The following is a 20,333-nucleotide window of genomic DNA, read 5'->3' on the forward strand; positions in this document are numbered from 1 at the left end:
AATATTTAGTTGGTATTATGATTTTTGGTGTGGTTTTGGCTTCTTTTTTTACATATACTTTTTTTAAAACACTGCGTTGGTGAATTTGAAATGAAAATGATTTTCCAAGTGAATTAATGACAATATTGTTTTCTTGTTGATTTATTTTTAACATTTACTTGACACTTTTTTAATTTTTTTTTAGGATTTGTTAAAATTCTATAGTCTTTGTTTTGTAATTGTGGGAGTCAAATTCAATGGACTTAAAATGTCATGTTAATTTTCAAATATTTTAAAATTAGATTTTATTAAATATTTTATAAATGTAAAAATATATCTATTATTATAAATGCCAATTGAGTGAATGTCCTGGAATGACATAGAAATCTGAAGGTCAACTAACTTATCTACAATCGATGTTTGGTTTATAAGTAAGGCAATACAATATAATTGTTAAACAAATGTTTTAATATTTATTTATAAAAAATAGTAGTACTTACTAAGGTATTATCAAACACTTGCATGTTGGCAGTGTGATCTCACAGTTTCCACAAGAAAAACGATGAAAATTCCTTTAGACAAAAATTTACACTATTAGTTTAAAGCGGCTTGATTTAAATATTCATGAGATAAGTTTCAATCATTAAGTATTTTGTTAAGATTTATTATTAATTAAATAAAATTAACACTATGGTTTAGTCAGTAGTATCATCTTTAGTAAGATCTAAAGTCTGATTTCTAGTCTAGTCTCTTATCTGATTCCTTGTGTATTGTCATGTTTGCTGTCTAGTTTGTCCTCTTGGCTGGTGTCTAGTCTGATATCTTGTCTATTTTCTGGTCTCGTATCTAGTATACTCTCTAGTGTGATGTCTAGTCTGGTATCTAGTCTATAGTCAATTATATAGTCATGATTATATTCGAGTCTATAGTAGAGAAAAAAATGTTCTTATACATATATACAAGCAGAGAAAAAATATAGTTGCGCATGGTTACTGTAACCATTTCAATATTGTTACAAGTTTTTTAACTATATTATAGTCATAGTAACCATTTACATGATTGTGGTAACCATAATTATGTTGCACTCGGCTTAAGGCTTATCATAATCTGAGAACAACATATTATGATAAAATTATTCATCATAAATATGGTTGCCACAAACATATATTTGTTTACTGTAACCATATATATGGTTGATACAATCATGTGAATCATAAATTAACCATATTATGGTTACCACAATCATGTAAATAGTTACTGTGACTATAATATTGTTAAAAATCTTGTAACACTATTTCAATGGCTACAGTAACCATGCCCAATTATATTTTTTCTCTGCGTGTACGCGACTACGGTCTTGTCTACGATCTTGCCCAGAATCAAATCTATGGTAATTTCTACAATAAGGGCAAACTAGTCCATAGTCTATTCTATATTGGATTCCATAGTCGAGTCTATAATCGCGTATCTAGGCGAGTCTATAATCGAGCCTATTGCCGAATCTTTAGTCGAGACTATAGGAGAGCCTATTGTCGAGTCTATAGTAGCGTCTATAGTCGAGTCTCCAGGCGAGTCTACAGTCGAGTGTATAGTCAAATCTATAGTCGAGTCTGTAGTCGAGTCTATAGTCGAGTCTATAGTCGAGTCTTTAATCGATGGTATAGTCGAGTCTATTGTCGAGTCTATAGTCGAGTCTATAATCGAGTCTCTTAGCGAGTCTATAATCGAGTATATAGACGAGTCTATAGGCGAGTCTATAATCAATTCTATAAATGAGTCTATAGTCGAGTCTATAGTCGATTATATCATCGAGTCTACAGTCGAGTCTATTGTCGAGTCCATAATCAATTATATAGCTGAGTCTACAGTCGACCTTATAGTCGAGTCTATAGTCCAGTCTATTGTCGAGTCTATACTGGAGTCTATTGTCGAGACTATGGTCGAGTCTATAGTCGAGTCTATAATCGAGTCAATAGTTGATTCTATCATCGAGTCTTCAGTCGAGTCTATAGTCGAGTCTATAATCGAGTCTATAGTCGATGCTACCATCGAGTGTACAGTCGACTCTATAGTCGAGTCTATAGTCCAGTCTATATTCGAGTCTATAATCGAGTCTATAATCGAGTCTATAATCGAGTCTATAGTCGAGTCTATTGTCGAGTCTATAGTCGAGTCTATAGTCGAGTCTATAATCGAGTCTATAATCGAGTCAATAATCGAGTTTATATTCGAGTCTATTGTCGAGTCTATATTGGAGTCTATTGTCGAGTCTATAGTCGAGTCTTTAACCGAGTCTTTAGTCGAGTCTATAGTCGAGTCTTTAATCGAGTCTATATTCGAGTCTATAGTTGAGTATACAGTGGATTCTATAATCGAGTCTATAGTTGAGTCTATATTCGAGTCTATTGTCGAGTCTATAGTCTAGTCTATAATCTAGTCTATAATCGAGTCTATAGTCGAGTCTATAATCGAGTCTATAATCGAGTCTATAGTCACGTCTATAGTCGAGTCTTTAATCGAGTCTATAGTCGAGTCTATAGTCGAGTCATTATCGAGTCTATAGTCGAGTCTATAATCGAGTCTATAATCGAGTCTATAGTCACGTCTATAGTCGAGTCTTTAATCGAGTCTATAGTCGAGTCTATAGTCGAGTCTATAGTCGAGTCTATAGTCGAGTCTATAGTCGAGTTTATAATCGAGTCTATAGTCGAGTTTATAATCGAGTCTACAGTCGAGTCTATAGTCGAGTCTATATTCGAGTCTATTGTCGAGTCTATAATCGAGTCTACAGTCGAGTCTATAATCGAGTCTATAATCGAGTCTATAGTCGGGTCTATAGTAGAGTCTTTAATCGAAGGTATAGTCGAGTCTATTGTCAAGTCTATAGTCGAGTCTATAATCGAGTTTATTATCCAGTCTATAATCGAGTCTCTTGGCGAGTCTATAATCGAGTATATAGACGAGTCTATAGTCCAGTCTATAATCGAGTCTCTTGGCGGGTCTATAATCGAGTCTATTGTCGAATCTATATTCGAGTCTATAATCTAGTCTATAATCGAGTTTATATTCTAGTCTATTGTCGAGTCTATATTGGAGTCTATTGTCGAGTCTATAGTCGAGTCTTTAACCGAGTCTATATTGGAGTCTATAGTCGAGTTTATATTCGAGTCTATTGTCGAGTCTATACTGGAGTCTATTGTCGAGTCTATAGTCGAGTCTTTAACCGAGTCTTTAGTCGTGTCTATAGTCGAGTCTTTAATCGAGTCTATATTCGAGTCTATAGTTGACTATACAGTGGATTCTATAATCGAGTCTATAGTTGAGTCTATATTCGAGTCTATTGTCGAGTCTATAGTCTAGTCTATAGTCTAGTCTATAATCGAGTCTATAGTAGGGTCTATAGTCGAGTCTATAATCGAGTCTATAATCGAGTCTATAGTCGCGTCTATAGTCGAGTCTTTAATCGAGTCTATAGTCGAGTCTATAGTCGAGTCTATAGTCGAGTCTATTATCGAGTCTATAGTCGAGTCTATAGTCGAGTCTATAGTCGAGTTTATAATCGAGTCTACAGTCGAGTCTATAGTCGAGTCTATATTCGAGTCTATTGTCGAGTCTATAATCGAGTCTACAGTCGAGTCTATAATCGAGTCTATAATCGAGTCTATAGTCGGGTCTACAGTAGAGTCTTTAATCGAAGGTATAGTCGAGTCTATTGTCAAGTCTATAGTCGAGTCTATAATCGAGTCTCTTGGCGAGTCTATAATCGAGTATATAGACGAGTCTATAGTCGAGTCTATAATCGAGTCTCTTGGCGGGTCTATAATCGAGTCTATTGTCGAGTCTATAATCGAGTTTATATTCTAGTCTATTGTCGAGTCTATATTGGAGTCTATTGTCGAGTCAATAGTCGTGTCTTTAACCGAGTCTTTAGTCGAGTCTATAGTCGAGTCTTTAATCGAGTCTATATTCGAGTTTATAGTTGAGTCTGCAGTGGATTCTACAATCGAGTCTATAGTTTAGTCTATAATCGAGTCTATAGTCGGGTCTATAGTCGAGTCTTTAATCGAGTCTATAATCGAGTCTACAGTCGGGTCTATAGTCGAGTCTTTAATCGAGTCTATAATCGAGTCAATAGTCGGGTCTATAGTCGAGTCTTTAATCGAGTCTATAGTCGAGGCTATAGTCGAGTCTATAGTCGAGTCTATAATCGAGTCTATAGTCAAGTCTATTTTCGAGTCTATAGTCGAGTCTTTAATCGAGTCTATTATCGAGTCTATAGTCGGGTCTATAGTCGAGTTTTTAATCGAGTCTGTAGTCGAGTCTATAGTCGAGTCTATAATCAAGTCTATTCTCGAATCTATAGTCGAATCTATAGGAGAGTCTACAGTCGAGTCTATGGTCGAGTCTATAGTCCAGTCTATAGTCGAGTCTATGGTCGAGTCGTTAGTCGAGTCTATAGTTGAGTCTATTTCCGAGTCTAAAGACGTGTCTATAGTCGACACTATAGTCGAATCTATAATCGAATCTATACGCAAATGTATAATTTAGTCAATAGTCAAGTCTATAATCGAGTCTACAGTCTCATCTATAGCCTAGTCTTTGGACAAGTCTATAGACGAATCTTTAGTCGATTCTATAGTCGTGCCTATATTCGATTCTATAGTATATTCTATAGCCGAGAATGTGTTTGATTATTTATTTCAACAGTTTTTAATGGATCACAATTTATATGCATATTTTGTTATTGATAATATTGAAATTCATTTAAAATATTTCTTTATTTTTCATTTTAATATGTTTTATATTATTATTAATATTGTTTAAAATGTCCCTTAATTTGAATGAGTGGTTTTTATTTCGGTATTTTAAATAATATTTTCACTATTCATATCTACAAATTGGTAAAAAATCTCTATAAATTTTTTTTATAAAAATGTTTTTTTTAAATTTAATTTTAGCACTATTATGTCATAATTTTGAATTCATATTTTATTTTTTAATATTTTTTTTCAAATTCAGTTATTAATAATTATTTGAATTTCTTTTATATTTAAAAGTATTTTAATTTTCTTTTTCCATTTCGATTTGTATTTGTTTATTATTTTTTAAATGAAATAATTAACATTTTAATATTTTTCACCTTTTTAACTAAATGTATAAAGTTTTTCAAAAAAAAAAAAAACTTTTGTTTGTTTAAATACTTTTTGACAATAAAAATTGTGTGTCTGTGGCCGATATTTACGTTTTGAATCGCGTCGTACAACTAAAGTGGCCAACAATTTTGTTGAAGATGAGACCAAACGAATCATTCAAACAACAACAAAAGTACAACAATAACAAAAACAAAAACACACAGTAGTCTTTGCAGATATAGATCATCATATTGTTGCTGTTGTTGTTGTTGTAGTTCCTATTAGCTATATAATACATAGAAGATCATTTATTCAATATGATTGTGGTACATGATCGTTTTGTGTGTTTGCTTTCAACAACAAAATATTTTCATTTCAGCAGTGCTAACTGCAGGCAACATTTTGGATAGCTACATTCGTTTAAATATATATAGATATATAAATCTATTTCATATAATATGGAGACAGTTTTTAAAAAGTATAAAGAAAAATTATTTAAAATTTTTTTTTTAATATTTTTTATAAGAATACGTGCCGTGCCTTTAGCTACATATTTTATATGTATGCTGCATATATTTTTAAAAAATGTTTTTCCAAACCCACACAAAAATTATCATTTTTTTTCTTTACTAAATTTTATTTTTAGCTTTATTTGTAATTATTGTTGAAAATAAAGGCATAGACACTTTATGTTTTGGGAATATTTATTTAAAATGACAAAGTTTTTAAGCGTAAAATATTCCAATTTACATGCCTCAGATTTTCACTAAATTAGTAGTGGAGGTGAAACATTAATAAATTATTTTTGAAAGCAAAGCAGGCAGTGGAGGTAGGTGCAATCTAATCATAGCTGAATTATGTGGCAACACATTCTTAATGGGGTTTGACAGCAGCATGACACAATAGGACCAATAAACTGACAGCAAATATTAATATTTAAGACAATACATTAAGTAAAACTGAACAAGAACAAATTAAAACAAAAGAATCCTTCAGAATGCACTAAAATATCTGTATAATACAGCCCTATTGTAGACCACAATTATTCCACAAATAAGTGGAGACAATTTAAACAGATTTTTATTGTCTTAATAATAACAATCAGCATACTATTATTAACATTTTCCATTAACTTTTATCTTACTTATTCAAAATCTCTGAAATATATTCAATTTGCTATCATAAACACTCATAAAATATTAATAAACTGTTTCAAATAAAATCATAAACATTATGCATGTATTAAAATTATTAACAAAAAAAACAACTCGAAAGTAAATAGAAAAAAGCATAGAATTGAAAACTGAAGAAAAAGCCTTAAGTTCTACTGTTGCCAAGAAAAACAAGCTGAGAGGGAAAATAAAAACGAACGCACAACAAAAATCTACATATTTTCATTAGCAAAAAAACAAAGAAAATGGAAATATGTAGAAGCAGCAAGAAAAAAAATAAAATGAATCAAAAATATCAACACAATTAACATGATTTCTTTTATTTTTTATTTGTTTGTTTCTTCAACTTGTTAAATGTTGTTTTTTCCTGTCCTTAAGATAGATTTGTATTACTTTTTGAGGTAAAGATGGTATAATATATTATATGTAACATGTAGTTCTGTTCTAGTTCTGTTCTAGTTCTGTTCTAGTTCTGTTCTAGTTCTGTTCTAGTTCTGTTCTAGTTCTGTTCTAGTTCTGTTCTAGTTCTGTTCTAGTTCTGTTCTAGTTCTGTTCTAGTTCTGTTCTAGTTCTGTTCTAGTTCTGTTCTAGTTCTGTTCTAGTTCTGTTCTAGTTCTGTTCTAGTTCTGTTCTAGTTCTGTTCTAGTTCTGTTCTAGTTCTGTTCTAGTTCTGTTCTGTTCTAGTTCTGTTCTAGTTCTGTTCTAGTTCTGTTCTAGTTCTGTTCTAGTTCTGTTCTAGTTCTGTTCTAGTTCTGTTCTAGTTCTGTTCTAGTTCTGTTCTAGTTCTGTTCTAGTTCTGTTCTAGTTCTGTTCTAGTTCTGTTCTAGTTCTGTTCTAGTTCTGTTCTAGTTCTGTTCTAGTTCTGTTCTAGTTCTGTTCTAGTTCTGTTCTAGTTCTGTTCTAGTTCTGTTCTAGTTCTGTTCTAGTTCTGTTCTAGTTCTGTTCTAGTTCTGTTCTAGTTCTGTTCTAGTTCTGTTCTAGTTCTGTTCTAGTTCTGTTCTAGTTCTGTTCTAGTTCTGTTCTAGTTCTGTTCTAGTTCTGTTCTAGTTCTGTTCTAGTTCTGTTCTAGTTCTGTTCTAGTTCTGTTCTAGTTCTGTTCTAGTTCTGTTCTAGTTCTGTTCTAGTTCTGTTCTAGTTCTGTTCTAGTTCTGTTCTAGTTCTGTTCTAGTTCTGTTCTAGTTCTGTTCTAGTTCTGTTCTAGTTCTGTTCTAGTTCTGTTCTAGTTCTGTTCTAGTTCTGTTCTAGTTCTGTTCTAGTTCTGTTCTAGTTCTGTTCTAGTTCTGTTCTAGTTCTGTTCTAGTTCTGTTCTAGTTCTGTTCTAGTTCTGTTCTAGTTCTGTTCTGTTCTTGTTCTAGTTCTGTAGGGATTCACAAAATTCGTTATAAATGCTGTGGCAACCAAATTTTTTCCTTCGAATACAAATAAAACAGCTGGAATACTCGTAAAATGTATGTGTATTATTTATGTGTATATGTAAACATTTTTGTGAGGTATTTTTTTTTAAAGTGAAAATATTATAAATGTGCAAAAACAACGTATTTATTTTTATAATAAAGATATTAATAAAAGATGTACAAAATTATTAAGGCCGTACCAAAGATATCCAAAAGAACTTGCTATTATTTAGATAAATAATCATACAAGAATTTGAAAACTTGCAAAAATAACCTACCAGCCTAATGCTTATGATTAACCATTAGTAAACCACATGTGTGTGGGTACTTAGCTGTATTAGATTGAATAATATTATACAAGTATTTGAAATATATTCATTAAAATTCTAAATACTGCAATATTTTCTTTGCTTTTGGGTTCGAGGCAAATTTATTTCCTCCAACAAAATATATTATTAAAATTTCTAAAGTAATAATTTCTTTTAAAATTTAGAGCTATAAAAAAAACTATTATTTATTTACAAAGTGTGCCTAATGAGCTGTTTCAACAAACAAATTGTGTAAATTTTAATTATTGGTTTAATGTTTTTTATTTTATGTCTGAGTAATTAAGAAACAAGCAAATTATTAATATATCTGTTAACACGCAATTTGAAAGTAGATTTATTTTAATTAAGCGAAATTATGTATGATGAAAATTTTAGAAAACCTGGGGAGAGTTTTATTGGTAGTGTAAAAAATTAAAATGAAATAGAAAATAATTGCCCGACATACATTTTTATAGAAAATTTATAAATATAAATATTTATTGAAAATTTTATGTCTGCCATAAATTTTTATAGAACATTTTAGTCAGACATGCTATTTTATAGAACATTATATGTCAGGCATAAATTTTTATAGAACATTTTATGTCAGACATAAAATTCTATGGACCATTTCATATCCGACATACATTTTTGTAAAAAATTTTATGCCCGACGTAAATTTGTATAGAAAATATTATGTCCGACATAAATTTTTATAGAACATTTTATGTCCGACATAAATTTTTATAGAAAATTTTATGTCCGAAATAAAGTTTTTACAGAAAATTTTATGTCCGACATAAAGCTTTTATAGAAAATTTTATGTCCGACATAAAGTTTTTATAGAAAATTTTATGTCCGACATAAAGTTTTTATAGAATATTTTATGTCCGACATAAAGTGTTTATAGAAAATTTTATGTCCGACATAAAGTTTTTATAGAAAATTTTATGTCCGACATAAAGTTTTTATAGAAAATTTTATGTCCGACATAAAGTTTTTATAGAAAATTTTATGTCCGACATAAAGTTTTTATAGAAAATTTTATGTCCGACATAAAGTTTTTATAGAAAATTTTATGTCCGACATAAAGTTTTTATAGAAAATTTTATGTCCGACATAAAGTTTTTATAGAAAATTTTATGTCCGACATAAAGTTTTTATAGAAAATTTTATGTCCGACATAAAGTTTTTATAGAAAATTTTATGTCCGACATAAAGTTTTAAAGAAAATTTTATGTCTGACATAAAGTTTTTATAGAAAATTTTATGTCCGACATAAAGTTTTTGTAGAAAATTTTATGTCCGACATAAAGTTTTAAAGAAAATTTTATGTCCGACATAAAGTTTTTATAGAAAATTTTATGTCCGACATAAAGTTTTTATAGAAAATTTTATGTCCGACATAAAGTTTTTATAGAAAATTTTATGTCCGACATAAAGTTTTCATAGATAATTTTATGTCCGACATAAAGTTTTCATAGAAAATTTTATGTCCGACATAAAGTTTTCATAGAAAATTTTATGTCCGATAAAGTTTTCATAGAAAATTTTATGTCCGATAAAGTTTTCATAGAAAATTTTATGTCCGACATAAAGTTTTCATAGAAAATTTTATGTCCGACATAAAGTTTTCATAGAAAATTTTATGTCCGACATAAAGTTTTCATAGAAAATTTTATGTCAGACATAAAGTTTTCATAGAAAATTTTATGTCCGACATAAAGTTTTCATAGAAAATTTTATGTCCGACATAAAGTTTTCATAGAAAATTTTATGTCCGACATAAAGTTTTCATAGAAAATTTTATGTCAGACATAAAGTTTTCATAGAAAATTTTATGTCCGACATAAAGTTTTCATAGAAAATTTTATGTCCGACATAAAGTTTTCATAGAAAATTTTATGTCCGACATAAAGTTTTCATAGAAAATTTTATGTCCGACATAAAATGATCTCGAATTTTATATTCGAGATCAATTTTTATTGAAAATTTTATGTCAGACATAAATTTGTATTGAACATTTTTTATTGAAAATTTTATGTCAGACATAAATTTTTTTAGAAAATTTTATGTCACACATAAAATTGTATGGAAAGTTTTATGTCCGACATAAATTTGTATAGAAAATTTTATGTCTGATATAAAATTCAATAGAATATTTTATGTCCGACATACATTTTTATTGAATGTTTTAGTCTGACACACATTTTTATACTGTCTTTATGTTTAATATGTTTTCTCACATTTCTTTCATGTCCCCTCTACTGTGGCCGTTCTTTAAAATTGTTATATGTTATTACTCATATGTGCTAAATCCTTTTTAATGCATTTTTTCTGTTTTTTCCCCATTATTCTCTTTTGACCATTTGTCAAATTACTCCATCATTTTTGCTCTATTTGTTTTTTATGTTAAACATTTTCAGTATGCATGTTATTTTTTTTTTGCAGCTAAATTTGCATTTGTTTCATGTCGAAAAATAAAACATCATAAATTTTATTTTGTATTTATTTAAGAATATTGACCAGTTTTTCTCGACAAATATTATTTTATTCCAAATTATTTATATTGCTTTCTTTTATTTTTGGCAACCCCTTGTAACACTTTTAAAGTGGCAATAAACGTCCTTGGAATTTTATTTCTTTTAACGCAAAATGCAAAATATTGAACAAAAATTTTCTTTTATTAAAAACATACAAATAAATGATTTGATATTTTTTTTCCGATTGCTTGTTGTTGTCGTTGTTGTCCAGTCAATGCGTCTTAACCTGATTTTCAATACAATTATTATTTTTTACTTACTTATGTGTGTCTAGTAAATAGTATGTGGCATGTGGTGTGGCGGCCAGTTTAGTTTCTTTTTAAAGCCATTAACCTCAATACGCTTGTCAAAAATGTAAGTAAATTGTAACAAGTAAAGCTGTTTTTTAAAGTCAAAAAAAAAAAATAACTAAAAATAGACTACTTTTGCTATTTTGGTTGTAAGATTTTTTACTTTTTTTGTCAATTATTTGGCTGGCCTTTAATCATCGTTACAATATAATTTTTAAACCAATTTTATTTTCATTTATTATTTATTTCTGTTCATTAATTAGTTAATTAATTAAATTAAAAATTAAGCACAAACACAATATTTTTAGCTGTTCTTTAATTAAATTGTCAAAACCGCCAAAAATTGTAAAGCATTATAAACATTCCACACGAGTTTTAAAATTAATTTTCCTTTGTTTTTGTCTTAAATACATACATCAACATATTAATCTTATTGTTTATTTTATGTCGAAAATGTTGCCGAATTATTAATGAAATATTATTTTGGGTTGTTTTTTTTTTTAAATTTTTTGACTTCATTAGCATTTAAAAAAGAAAGAGGCGTACAAAGGAAGCCCTATCAAGGAACATCAAATTAACATACATGCAAATTGAAATCTTAAATCCTAAGGCAATCCTACATAATTGTATAGTGAATGACAAAAGTTGAGCAAATGTGAATGAACATTTTTCTAAACATTTTTTTGTTTGACATAAAGTTTTTATAGAAAATATTGAAATATTTATGTCTGACAAAATTTCAATTAACAGTTTTATGTCTGAAATAAATTCTATATGATATTGAATACTTTTTTTTAAACATTTTTGGCAGACATAAATTTCTATAGAAAATAAAATGTCCGAGATAATTACTTTTTAGAAAATTGTGTGTCCGACATAAAGTTTTTATAGAAAATTTTATGTCCGACATAAAGTTTTTATAGAAAATTTTATGTCCGACATAAAGTTTTAATAGACAATTTTATGTCCGACATAAAGTTTTTATAGACAATTTTATGTCCGACATAAAGTTTTTATAGAAAATTTTATGTCCGACATAAAGTTTTTATAGAAAACTTTATTTCCGACATAAAATTTTTATAGAAAATTTTATGTCCGACATAAAGTTTTTATAGAAAATTTTATGTCCGACATAAAGTTTTTATAGAAAATTTTATGTCCGACATAAAGTTTTTATAGAAAATTTTATGTCCGACATAAAGTTTTTATAGAAAATCTTATGTCCGACATAAAGTTTTTATAGAAAATTTTATGGCCGACATAAAGCTTTTATAGAAAATTTTATGGCCGACATAAAGTTTTTTATAGAAAATTTTATGGCCGACATAAAGTTTTTTATAGAAAATTTTATGGCCGACATAAAGTTTTTTATAGAAAATTTTATGGCAGACATTAAGTTTTTTATAGAAAATTTTATGGCCGACATAACGTTTTTTATAGAAAATTTTATGGCCGACATAAAGTTTTTTATAGAAAATTTTATGTCCGACATAAAGTTTTTTTATAGAAAATTTTATGTCCGACATAAAGTTTTTTTATAGAAAATTTTATGTCCGACATAAAGTTTTTTTATAGAAAATTTTATGTCCGACATAAAGTTTTCATAGAAAATTTTATGTCCGACATAAAGTTTTTTTATAGAAAATTTTATGTCCGACATAAAGTTTTTTTATAGAAAATTTTATGTCCGACATAAAGTTTTTTTATAGAAAATTTTATGTCCGACATAAAGTTTTTTTATAGAAAATTTTATGTCCGACATAAAGTTTTTTTATAGAAAATTTTATGTCCGACATAAAGTTTTTTTATAGAAAATTTTATGTCCGACATAAAGTTTTCATAGAAAATTTTATGTCCGACATAAAGTTTTCATAGAAAATTTTATGTCCGACATAAAGTTTTCATAGAAAATTTTATGTCCGACATAAAGTTTTCATAGAAAATTTTATGTCCGACATAAAGTTTTCATAGAAAACTTTATATCCAAATTTTTATTGACATTTATATGTCGGACATAAATTTTTATAGACATTTTATTTATGTCTGACATAAAATTTTATAGAAAAAGTTTTCGTCTGGCAGAAAATTTTATGGAAAATTTTTTTGTCTGACATAAATATTCATAGTCATACATTTTATAGACAATTTTATGTCCTACATTTTTATGTCGTTCCTAAGTTTCTGTATAAAATTTTCAAATGTCCATAGTAAATTTGTATATAAAAATATTTAGTTAATTTAACCACATTTTTCCTTTATCCACTGTACCCAGATTTACACGTGTGTTAATTTTGATTTGATGTAATTGTTATTATTATTGTTACACATAATTTTGATTTTATTAAAATATTTCTAATGAAAGCATAAAGAAAAACATAATAGCAGCTTCCAAAGCAGGAAACTTTTCTTTTTTTTTTTCGTTCAGAAAAATACTTTTTTTATTTAATTTTTTTGCGAAAAATAAAAACAGCAAAAAATGTGAAAAGTTAATCCTAAAATTTCCTAATACTCTTTCAATACCAGCTGACATATTTAGGTGGCATAATACAAATGACATAAAAATGTATTGTCGTCGTAAATTCACACTCTCTTCTCTCAGATGCTATTCCTTTTACAACCATAGTACCTTTGCTATCTTTTTTTAATGTTAGAAAATAATAAAAAAATATATAGGAAAAAAAAGTCTAGTTTAGGATTCGAAAATTATGGAAATGTGTGAGTGTAGGCGGGTGTTTATGTTTCATAATGACACAAACAAAACATGACAATATTTTGACATTGCCAACACAAGTTGGAAGTGAAGGTGTACACCAAATATTCAGCCATATTCCTGTTGTCACCTGCACCATTTTGAAATATGAAATTTTAGCAATTTTAGCTCCTGGTTTGTATAAATAAAATATATTTAAATCTTTTCTAAAACATGATTTAATGATTTACCATTTCTTAATCATACCTACTTCACATTTTTCCGCATAGGGCTGATTGTTTCGGTGTGTTTGTGTGTCAAAAGTTGATTGAAAAATAACAACAGCGCAAATTGTTATAGTTCAATTTAGTTTTGTAGTTTTGTTTTTATTATTTGTTTCAATATTAGATCGAGATATTTGTAAATTTTATTGTATTGTTGTTTTTATCTATTCATTCCTCACCCAGTCACTCATTTCATTTCATTCATTCAATTTCTCATTTTTAGTGGGTTTGAATGTCAAAAGTTGACTGTTTGTGTTTATGAATATATGTGTTGAAATTTATTTTCAACAATTACATATGCTTCACTGGAAAGGGGAATAGAATGTTTTTGACATGTGCTAACATTTGCGAAAGACATTAGGGAACTAAATTAATATTTATAGATAAAAAAAAACTGATAAATAAGAATATTATTGGGATATACATGTTTTACTATGGAACTACTATTACTTTTGCTGTTATAGTAGCTCGTGCTGCTAAAATTTCTAGATTATTTTATGTCCGACATAAATGTTTATAGACAATTTTATGTCCGACATAAATGTTCATAGACAATTTTATGTCCGACATAAGTTTTTATAGACAATTGTTTGTCTGACATAAATTTTTACAGAAAATTTTGTATTTGACATAAATTTGTATAGGTAAATTTATGTCCGACATAAATTTTTATAGATAATTTTATGTCCGACATAAATTTTATAGATAAAATTTTCTATGAAAACTTTATGTCGGACATAAAATTTTCTATAAAAACTTTATGTCGGACATAAAATTTTCTATAAAAACTTTATGTCGGACATAAAATTTTCTATGAAAACTTTATGTCGGACATAAAATTTTCTTTGAAAACTTTATGTCGGACATAAAATTTTCTATGAAAACTTTATGTCGGACATAAAATTTTCTTTAAAAAACTTTATGTCGGACATAAAATTTTCTTTAAAAAACTTTATGACGGACATAAAATTTTCTATAAAAAACTTTATGTCGGACATAAAATTTTCTATAAAAAACTTTATGTCGGACATAAAATTTTCTATAAAAAACTTTATGTCGGACATAAAATTTTCTATAAAAAACTTTATGTCGGACATAAAATTTTCTATAAAAAACTTTATGTCGGACATAAAATTTTCTATGAAAACTTTATGTCTGACATAAAATTTTCTATGAAAACTTTATGTCTGACATAAAATTTTCTATGAAAACTTTATGTCGGACATAAAATTTTCTATGAAAACTTTATGTCGGACATAAAATTTTCTATGAAAACTTTATGTCGGACATACAATTTTCTATGAAAACTTTATGTCGGACATAAAATTTTCTATAAAAAACTTTATGTCGGACATAAAATTTTCTATAAAAAACTTTATGGCGGCCATAAAATTTTCTATAAAAAAACTTTATGTCGGACATAAAATTTTCTATAAAAAACTTTATGTCGGACATAAAATTTTCTATAAAAAACTTTATGTCGGACATAAAATTTTCTATAAAAAACTTTATGTCGGACATAAAATTTTCTATAAAAAACTTTATGTCGGACATAAAATTTTCTATAAAAAACTTTATGTCGGACATAAAATTTTCTATAAAAAACTTTATGTCGGACATAAAATTTTCTATAAAAAACTTTATGTCGGACATAAAATTTTCTATAAAAAACATGTCGGACATAAAATTTTCTATAAAAAACTTTATGTCGGAAATAAAATTTTCTATAAAAAACTTTATGTCGGACATAAAATTTTCTATAAAAAACTTTATGTCGGACATAAAATTTTCTATAAAAAACTTTATGTCGGACATAAAATATTTTATAAAAAACTTTATGTCGGACATAAAATTTTTTATAAAAAACTTTATGTCGGACATAAAATTTTCTATAAAAAATTTTATGGCGGCCATAAAATTTTCTATAAAAAAACTTTATGTCGGACATAAAATTTTCTATAAAAACTTTATGTCGGCCATAAAATTTTCTATAAAAACTTTATGTCGGCCATAAAATTTTCTATAAAAACTTTATGTCGGCCATAAAATTTTCTATAAAAACTTTATGTCGGCCATAAAATTTTCTATAAAAACTTTTTGGCGGCATTAAAATTTTCTACAAAAACTTTATGTCGGCCATAAAATTTTCTATAAAAAATTTATGTCGGACATAAAATTTTCTATAAAAACTTTATGTCGGACATAAAATTTTCTATAAAAAAACTTTGTCGGACATAAAATTTTCTATAGAAACTTTATGTCGGCCATAAAATTTTATATAAAAAATTTATGTCGGCCATAAAATTTTCTATAAAAACTTTATGTCGGCCATACAATTTTCTATAAAAACTTTATGTCGGCCATAAAATTTTCTAAAAAAAACTTATGTCAGACAAAAAATTTATATCAGACATAAATTTATGTTAAACAAGTTTAGGGCGAATTCCGGCAAAATGAATACGTTCTTCTTTAATGCATAATAAAACCCAAATTTTTTATGTTGTTTTTCACTTTTACAAAATTTTATTATTTTTTATTTCTCAGTGCCACTGGCAGCCCACATGCACCAACAGCAAATAACCAGAAGCCATTACAACATTACCCAGCATTACAAAGAAGCCAATTTTAAAATAACCAAAAAACGTCAATCTATAGCCATGACGAGAAGCTACTCCAGCACAAGCGATATTGGCAAAGGCACCCAAAATCGAACCATTGCCACCCAAGGTACAGCCCAATGCCAGAGACCATACCAGAGGCATAATGGGTAGATTAATGTGTTGATTAAGCGACAAAGTGCCAATAATGCGCATCATCATATCGGCCACGGGTACATTATCGATAAAGGTGGTTAAAATGGCCGAAATCCATATGATAGCTAGAATTGCCACAGTCAAACGATTGTCTTCACTGACATTAATGATTAAATGCTCCAGCATCAGGCCAATATTTTCCAATAGACCCAAACTGATTAAGACTTGCATGAGTATGGAGAGGGTAACAAAGAATAGCATGGTGGACCAATCTATGCGTGTTAGCATGCCCTCAATGTTTTCATAGTTGGTCAGGGATAAAGCCAATAAGGCGGATAAAATAGCAATCCAACCTTTGGAGACTTTTAGGAGATTGGGAATCCTGGCCAAAATTGAGAACAGCAGAGTTATAAATAAAGCCATTAGGCAGACAGCGAGTAGGGAGATATTTTTGATGGGAAAATTTGCACGTAGATTTTGGACTTTCTCCTCAAAACCAGCAGGTTTTTCGGGCATTTTACCCAAACGCTTTAAACGTTTACGCAGACTGCCTATGCGTCTATTCACCGTCTGGCGAGCCAAACTATCATCCCAGGTATAATCACCCATGCGCAAGGAAGCTCGACGCCATACCTTTATCAAACGCTTAAGCCTTCTTATCTGGAAGGGTTCAAAATTGCGCATTTTATCGGAGTCATGGAACTGTAGTCTTAGGTGTATATAGGACTGGGCCAAGGTGAGTATGGTGGCTGGAAACATGTGAGCCATGAATTCACTAAATTGGATATGAGCCTTGGGTAGAAACGGAGAATTTGCTATGAGATTATTGCTTATGGAACTGATGGGTGTTAAAGTGGAGCCCACATTTATGGCTATTATCAGACAGCTTAAAACAGGAGTACAATCTAATTGCATAATTTCACATAAACGCAAACAAATGGGGGCAATGAATAGCACCAGCAATATTTCATCAAACACATTGGAGAGCAGGCATGTAGCCAGTAGTACACAATTCAGCATGGGCCATATATGGCCATTCGACAGTTCATAGCTGACTGCAGCCAAATGATCTTGCAAACCTGTTTCCGACAACATTTCTATAATAATGGAGGCACCAAAAAACAGCATAATGGTATCGATATTACCCCATTCATTGAATATTATGGACAATGGAGGTCTTAAATGGACCGCTGCTATAATGCCCACCGCCAAAGTGGAGCATATTACTCCCGCCACCGTACGATGCACCAGCTCAAATACAATGGCTATATAGATAATGAATAGTAAAATCAAACCTAATATTAGGCCCGATTTCTTGGACACCATGGTAAATTCATAGGCCACTTGCAAGGGTATGCTTGCATTAATGTTGGTATAAAAATGCAATTGATATTTGCCATTGTCTAGGGTGACATCTTCTATAATCTTTTCCACCATTTCGATTTTGGGCAGCTGCCACAATTGCTGGTCTGCCAAGTGCAGATGCAGCACAGATTTTATAGTTCTCACAGAACCACCATTACCCAACTCTTGCAAAACCACCGCCATAAAAGGACTCTCAAAATGACTTGTCTGCAGTTCTTTGAATCTAAAAGTGGTCTTGGTAAAAGGACCATATAATCTCAGGCACAAACTTGAATCATGCACCTCCTTTGTTATAAGATATTTAAGACCTTCTTTGCCAGCTGGCACGGTTAGTGTCTTGGCTTCATATTCAGTTTCATTATTGGCCATTAGAAAATAGGTAAAGGTCAGCCAACATATCAACATAATGAGTTGTTGGCCATAAAGCAGTAATTTGTGCAACAGCTTAGAATGTCTTGTAGAGCCAAATGTTTCCTCCTCCGGGATATCACTCAAAGACAAACTATCTTCCGAAGTTGTAGCCTCCATGCCAGCTCTTAGGCGCAAATCATCGAAATCATAATGACCCTTCAAAACATTTTATAAGTTAAATATTTAGCTTGCATTTTTTCCAAAATATAAATTACCCTTTCCTTTTGTAACTCTATGATTATTGGTTTAATTTCTAAGGATTTCTCTTGTAAATTTAAATTGTTATTAATTGTTTTATTGCTCCCTGTGGCCATATAATATGTTCTTATATAAAAGATTCTTGAAATTTATAGCAAAATATTGATTTTATTAAATTCCTGTTATAATTTTTTACATTTGTAAATGATTTTTGTATTCTTTTAAATAAATTTTCTTAACAAAATTTAATTTTTTTTCTATTTTTAATGACTTTTTGTTATGATTTTCTATAAACAATAGGAAAATGCCAGAGTTTTTGAACAATATAATAATTTTACAACACTACATTTTTTGAGACAAAACCACATTTTATAAATCAAAAATATAATACTAAGCTACTGCTTAAAACTCAGCTTTTATAGTCAAATTTCATCCACAATCGTGGTTTTTTTAATACTGAAATCTCCTCTACAATCGTGGTTCTTTTAATACTGAAATCTCCTCTACAATCGAGGTTCTTTTAATACTAAAATATCCTCTACGATCATGGATCTTTCAATACTGAAATCTCCTATACAATCGTGGTTCTTTTAATACTGAAATCTCCTCTACAATCGTGGTTCTTTTAATAGTAAAATATCCTCTACGATCGTGGATCTTTCAATACTAATATTCCTTCTACAATCGTGGCTCTTTTAATACTAAAATTTCCTCTACGATTATGGTTCTTTTAATACTATAATATCCTTTTAATATTGAAATCTCCAATACTAAAATCTCCTCTACAATCGTTGTTCTTTTAATAGTAAGATATCCTCTACGATCGTGGATCTTTCAATACTAATATTCCTTCTAGAATCGTAGTTCTTTTAATACTAAAATTTCCTCAACAATATTCGTTCTTTTAATACTGAAATTCGTTCAACAATCGTGGTTCTTTTAATAGTAAAATTCCTTTTACAATCGTGGTTCTTCTAATACTGAAATATCCGCTACAATCGTCGTTCTTTTAATAGTAAAATTCCTTTTACAATCGTGGTTATTCTAATACTGAAATATCCTCTACAATCGTCGTTCTTTTAATACTGAAATCTCCTCTACAATCGTAGTTCTCTTAATACTAAAAGCTCCTCTACAATCGTGGTTCTTTTAATACTAAAGGCTCCTCTACAATCGTGTTCTTTTAATACCAAAAGCTCCTCTACAATCGTGGTTCTTTTAATACTGAAATCTCCTCTACAATTGTGGTTATTTTAATACTAAAATCTCCTCAACAATCGTGGTTCTTTTAATACTGAAATCTCCTTTACAATCGTAGTTCTTTTAATACTGAAATGTCCTCTACAATCGTAGTTCTTTTAATACTAAAAGCTCCTCTACAATCGTGGTTCATTTAATACTGAAATCTCCTCTAAAATCGTGGTTCTTTTAATACTGAAATCTCCTCTACAATGGTGGTTCTTTTAATACTGAAATCTCCTCTACAATCGTGGTTCTTTTAATACTGAAATCTCCTCTACAATCGTGGTTCTTTTAATACTGAAATCTTCTCTACAATCGTGGTTCTTTTAATACTGAAATCTCCTCTACAATCGTGGATCTTTTAAAACTGAAATCTCCTTTACAATCGTGGTTCTTTCAATACTGAAATCTCCCCTACAATCGTGGTTCTTTTAATACTGAAATCTCCTCTACAATCATGGTTCTTTTAATATAAAAAAATATCCTCTATGATCGTGGATCTTTCAACACTAAAATTCCTTCTACAATCGTAGTTCTTTTAATACTGAAATCTCCTCTACAATCGTAGTTCTT

The 20,333-nt window shown here is 29.3% G+C and overlaps 2 protein-coding genes across 2 annotated transcripts in view; both read right to left on the minus strand.

The window, feature by feature from the left end:
* Positions 1–5,205, minus strand: part of LOC135961913 (D-beta-hydroxybutyrate dehydrogenase, mitochondrial) — a 71,717-nt gene extending 66,512 nt beyond the window's left edge. The window contains exons 1-2 of the mRNA XM_065513561.1: positions 5,120–5,205; positions 480–551 (exon numbers count right to left, since the gene is read on the minus strand). Coding sequence (XP_065369633.1) covers positions 480–503 — 24 coding nt within the window. The 5' untranslated portion in view covers positions 504–551; positions 5,120–5,205. The remainder of the gene's footprint in view (positions 1–479; positions 552–5,119) is intronic.
* An 11,126-nt stretch (positions 5,206–16,331) lies between these two features.
* Positions 16,332–18,689, minus strand: LOC135962096 (P protein-like). The gene is made up of 2 exons (XM_065513836.1): positions 18,536–18,689; positions 16,332–18,476 (listed from the first exon to the last, which is right to left on the minus strand). The coding sequence occupies exons 1-2, from the start codon at positions 18,632–18,634 to the stop codon at positions 16,332–16,334; spliced, it is 2,244 nt and encodes a 747-aa protein (XP_065369908.1). The 5' UTR covers positions 18,635–18,689.
* Between the last annotated feature and the right edge of the window lie 1,644 nt (positions 18,690–20,333).

Source organism: Calliphora vicina, chromosome 5 (genome assembly GCF_958450345.1).
Source record: "Calliphora vicina chromosome 5, idCalVici1.1, whole genome shotgun sequence".
Taxonomy (NCBI): domain Eukaryota; kingdom Metazoa; phylum Arthropoda; class Insecta; order Diptera; family Calliphoridae; genus Calliphora; species Calliphora vicina.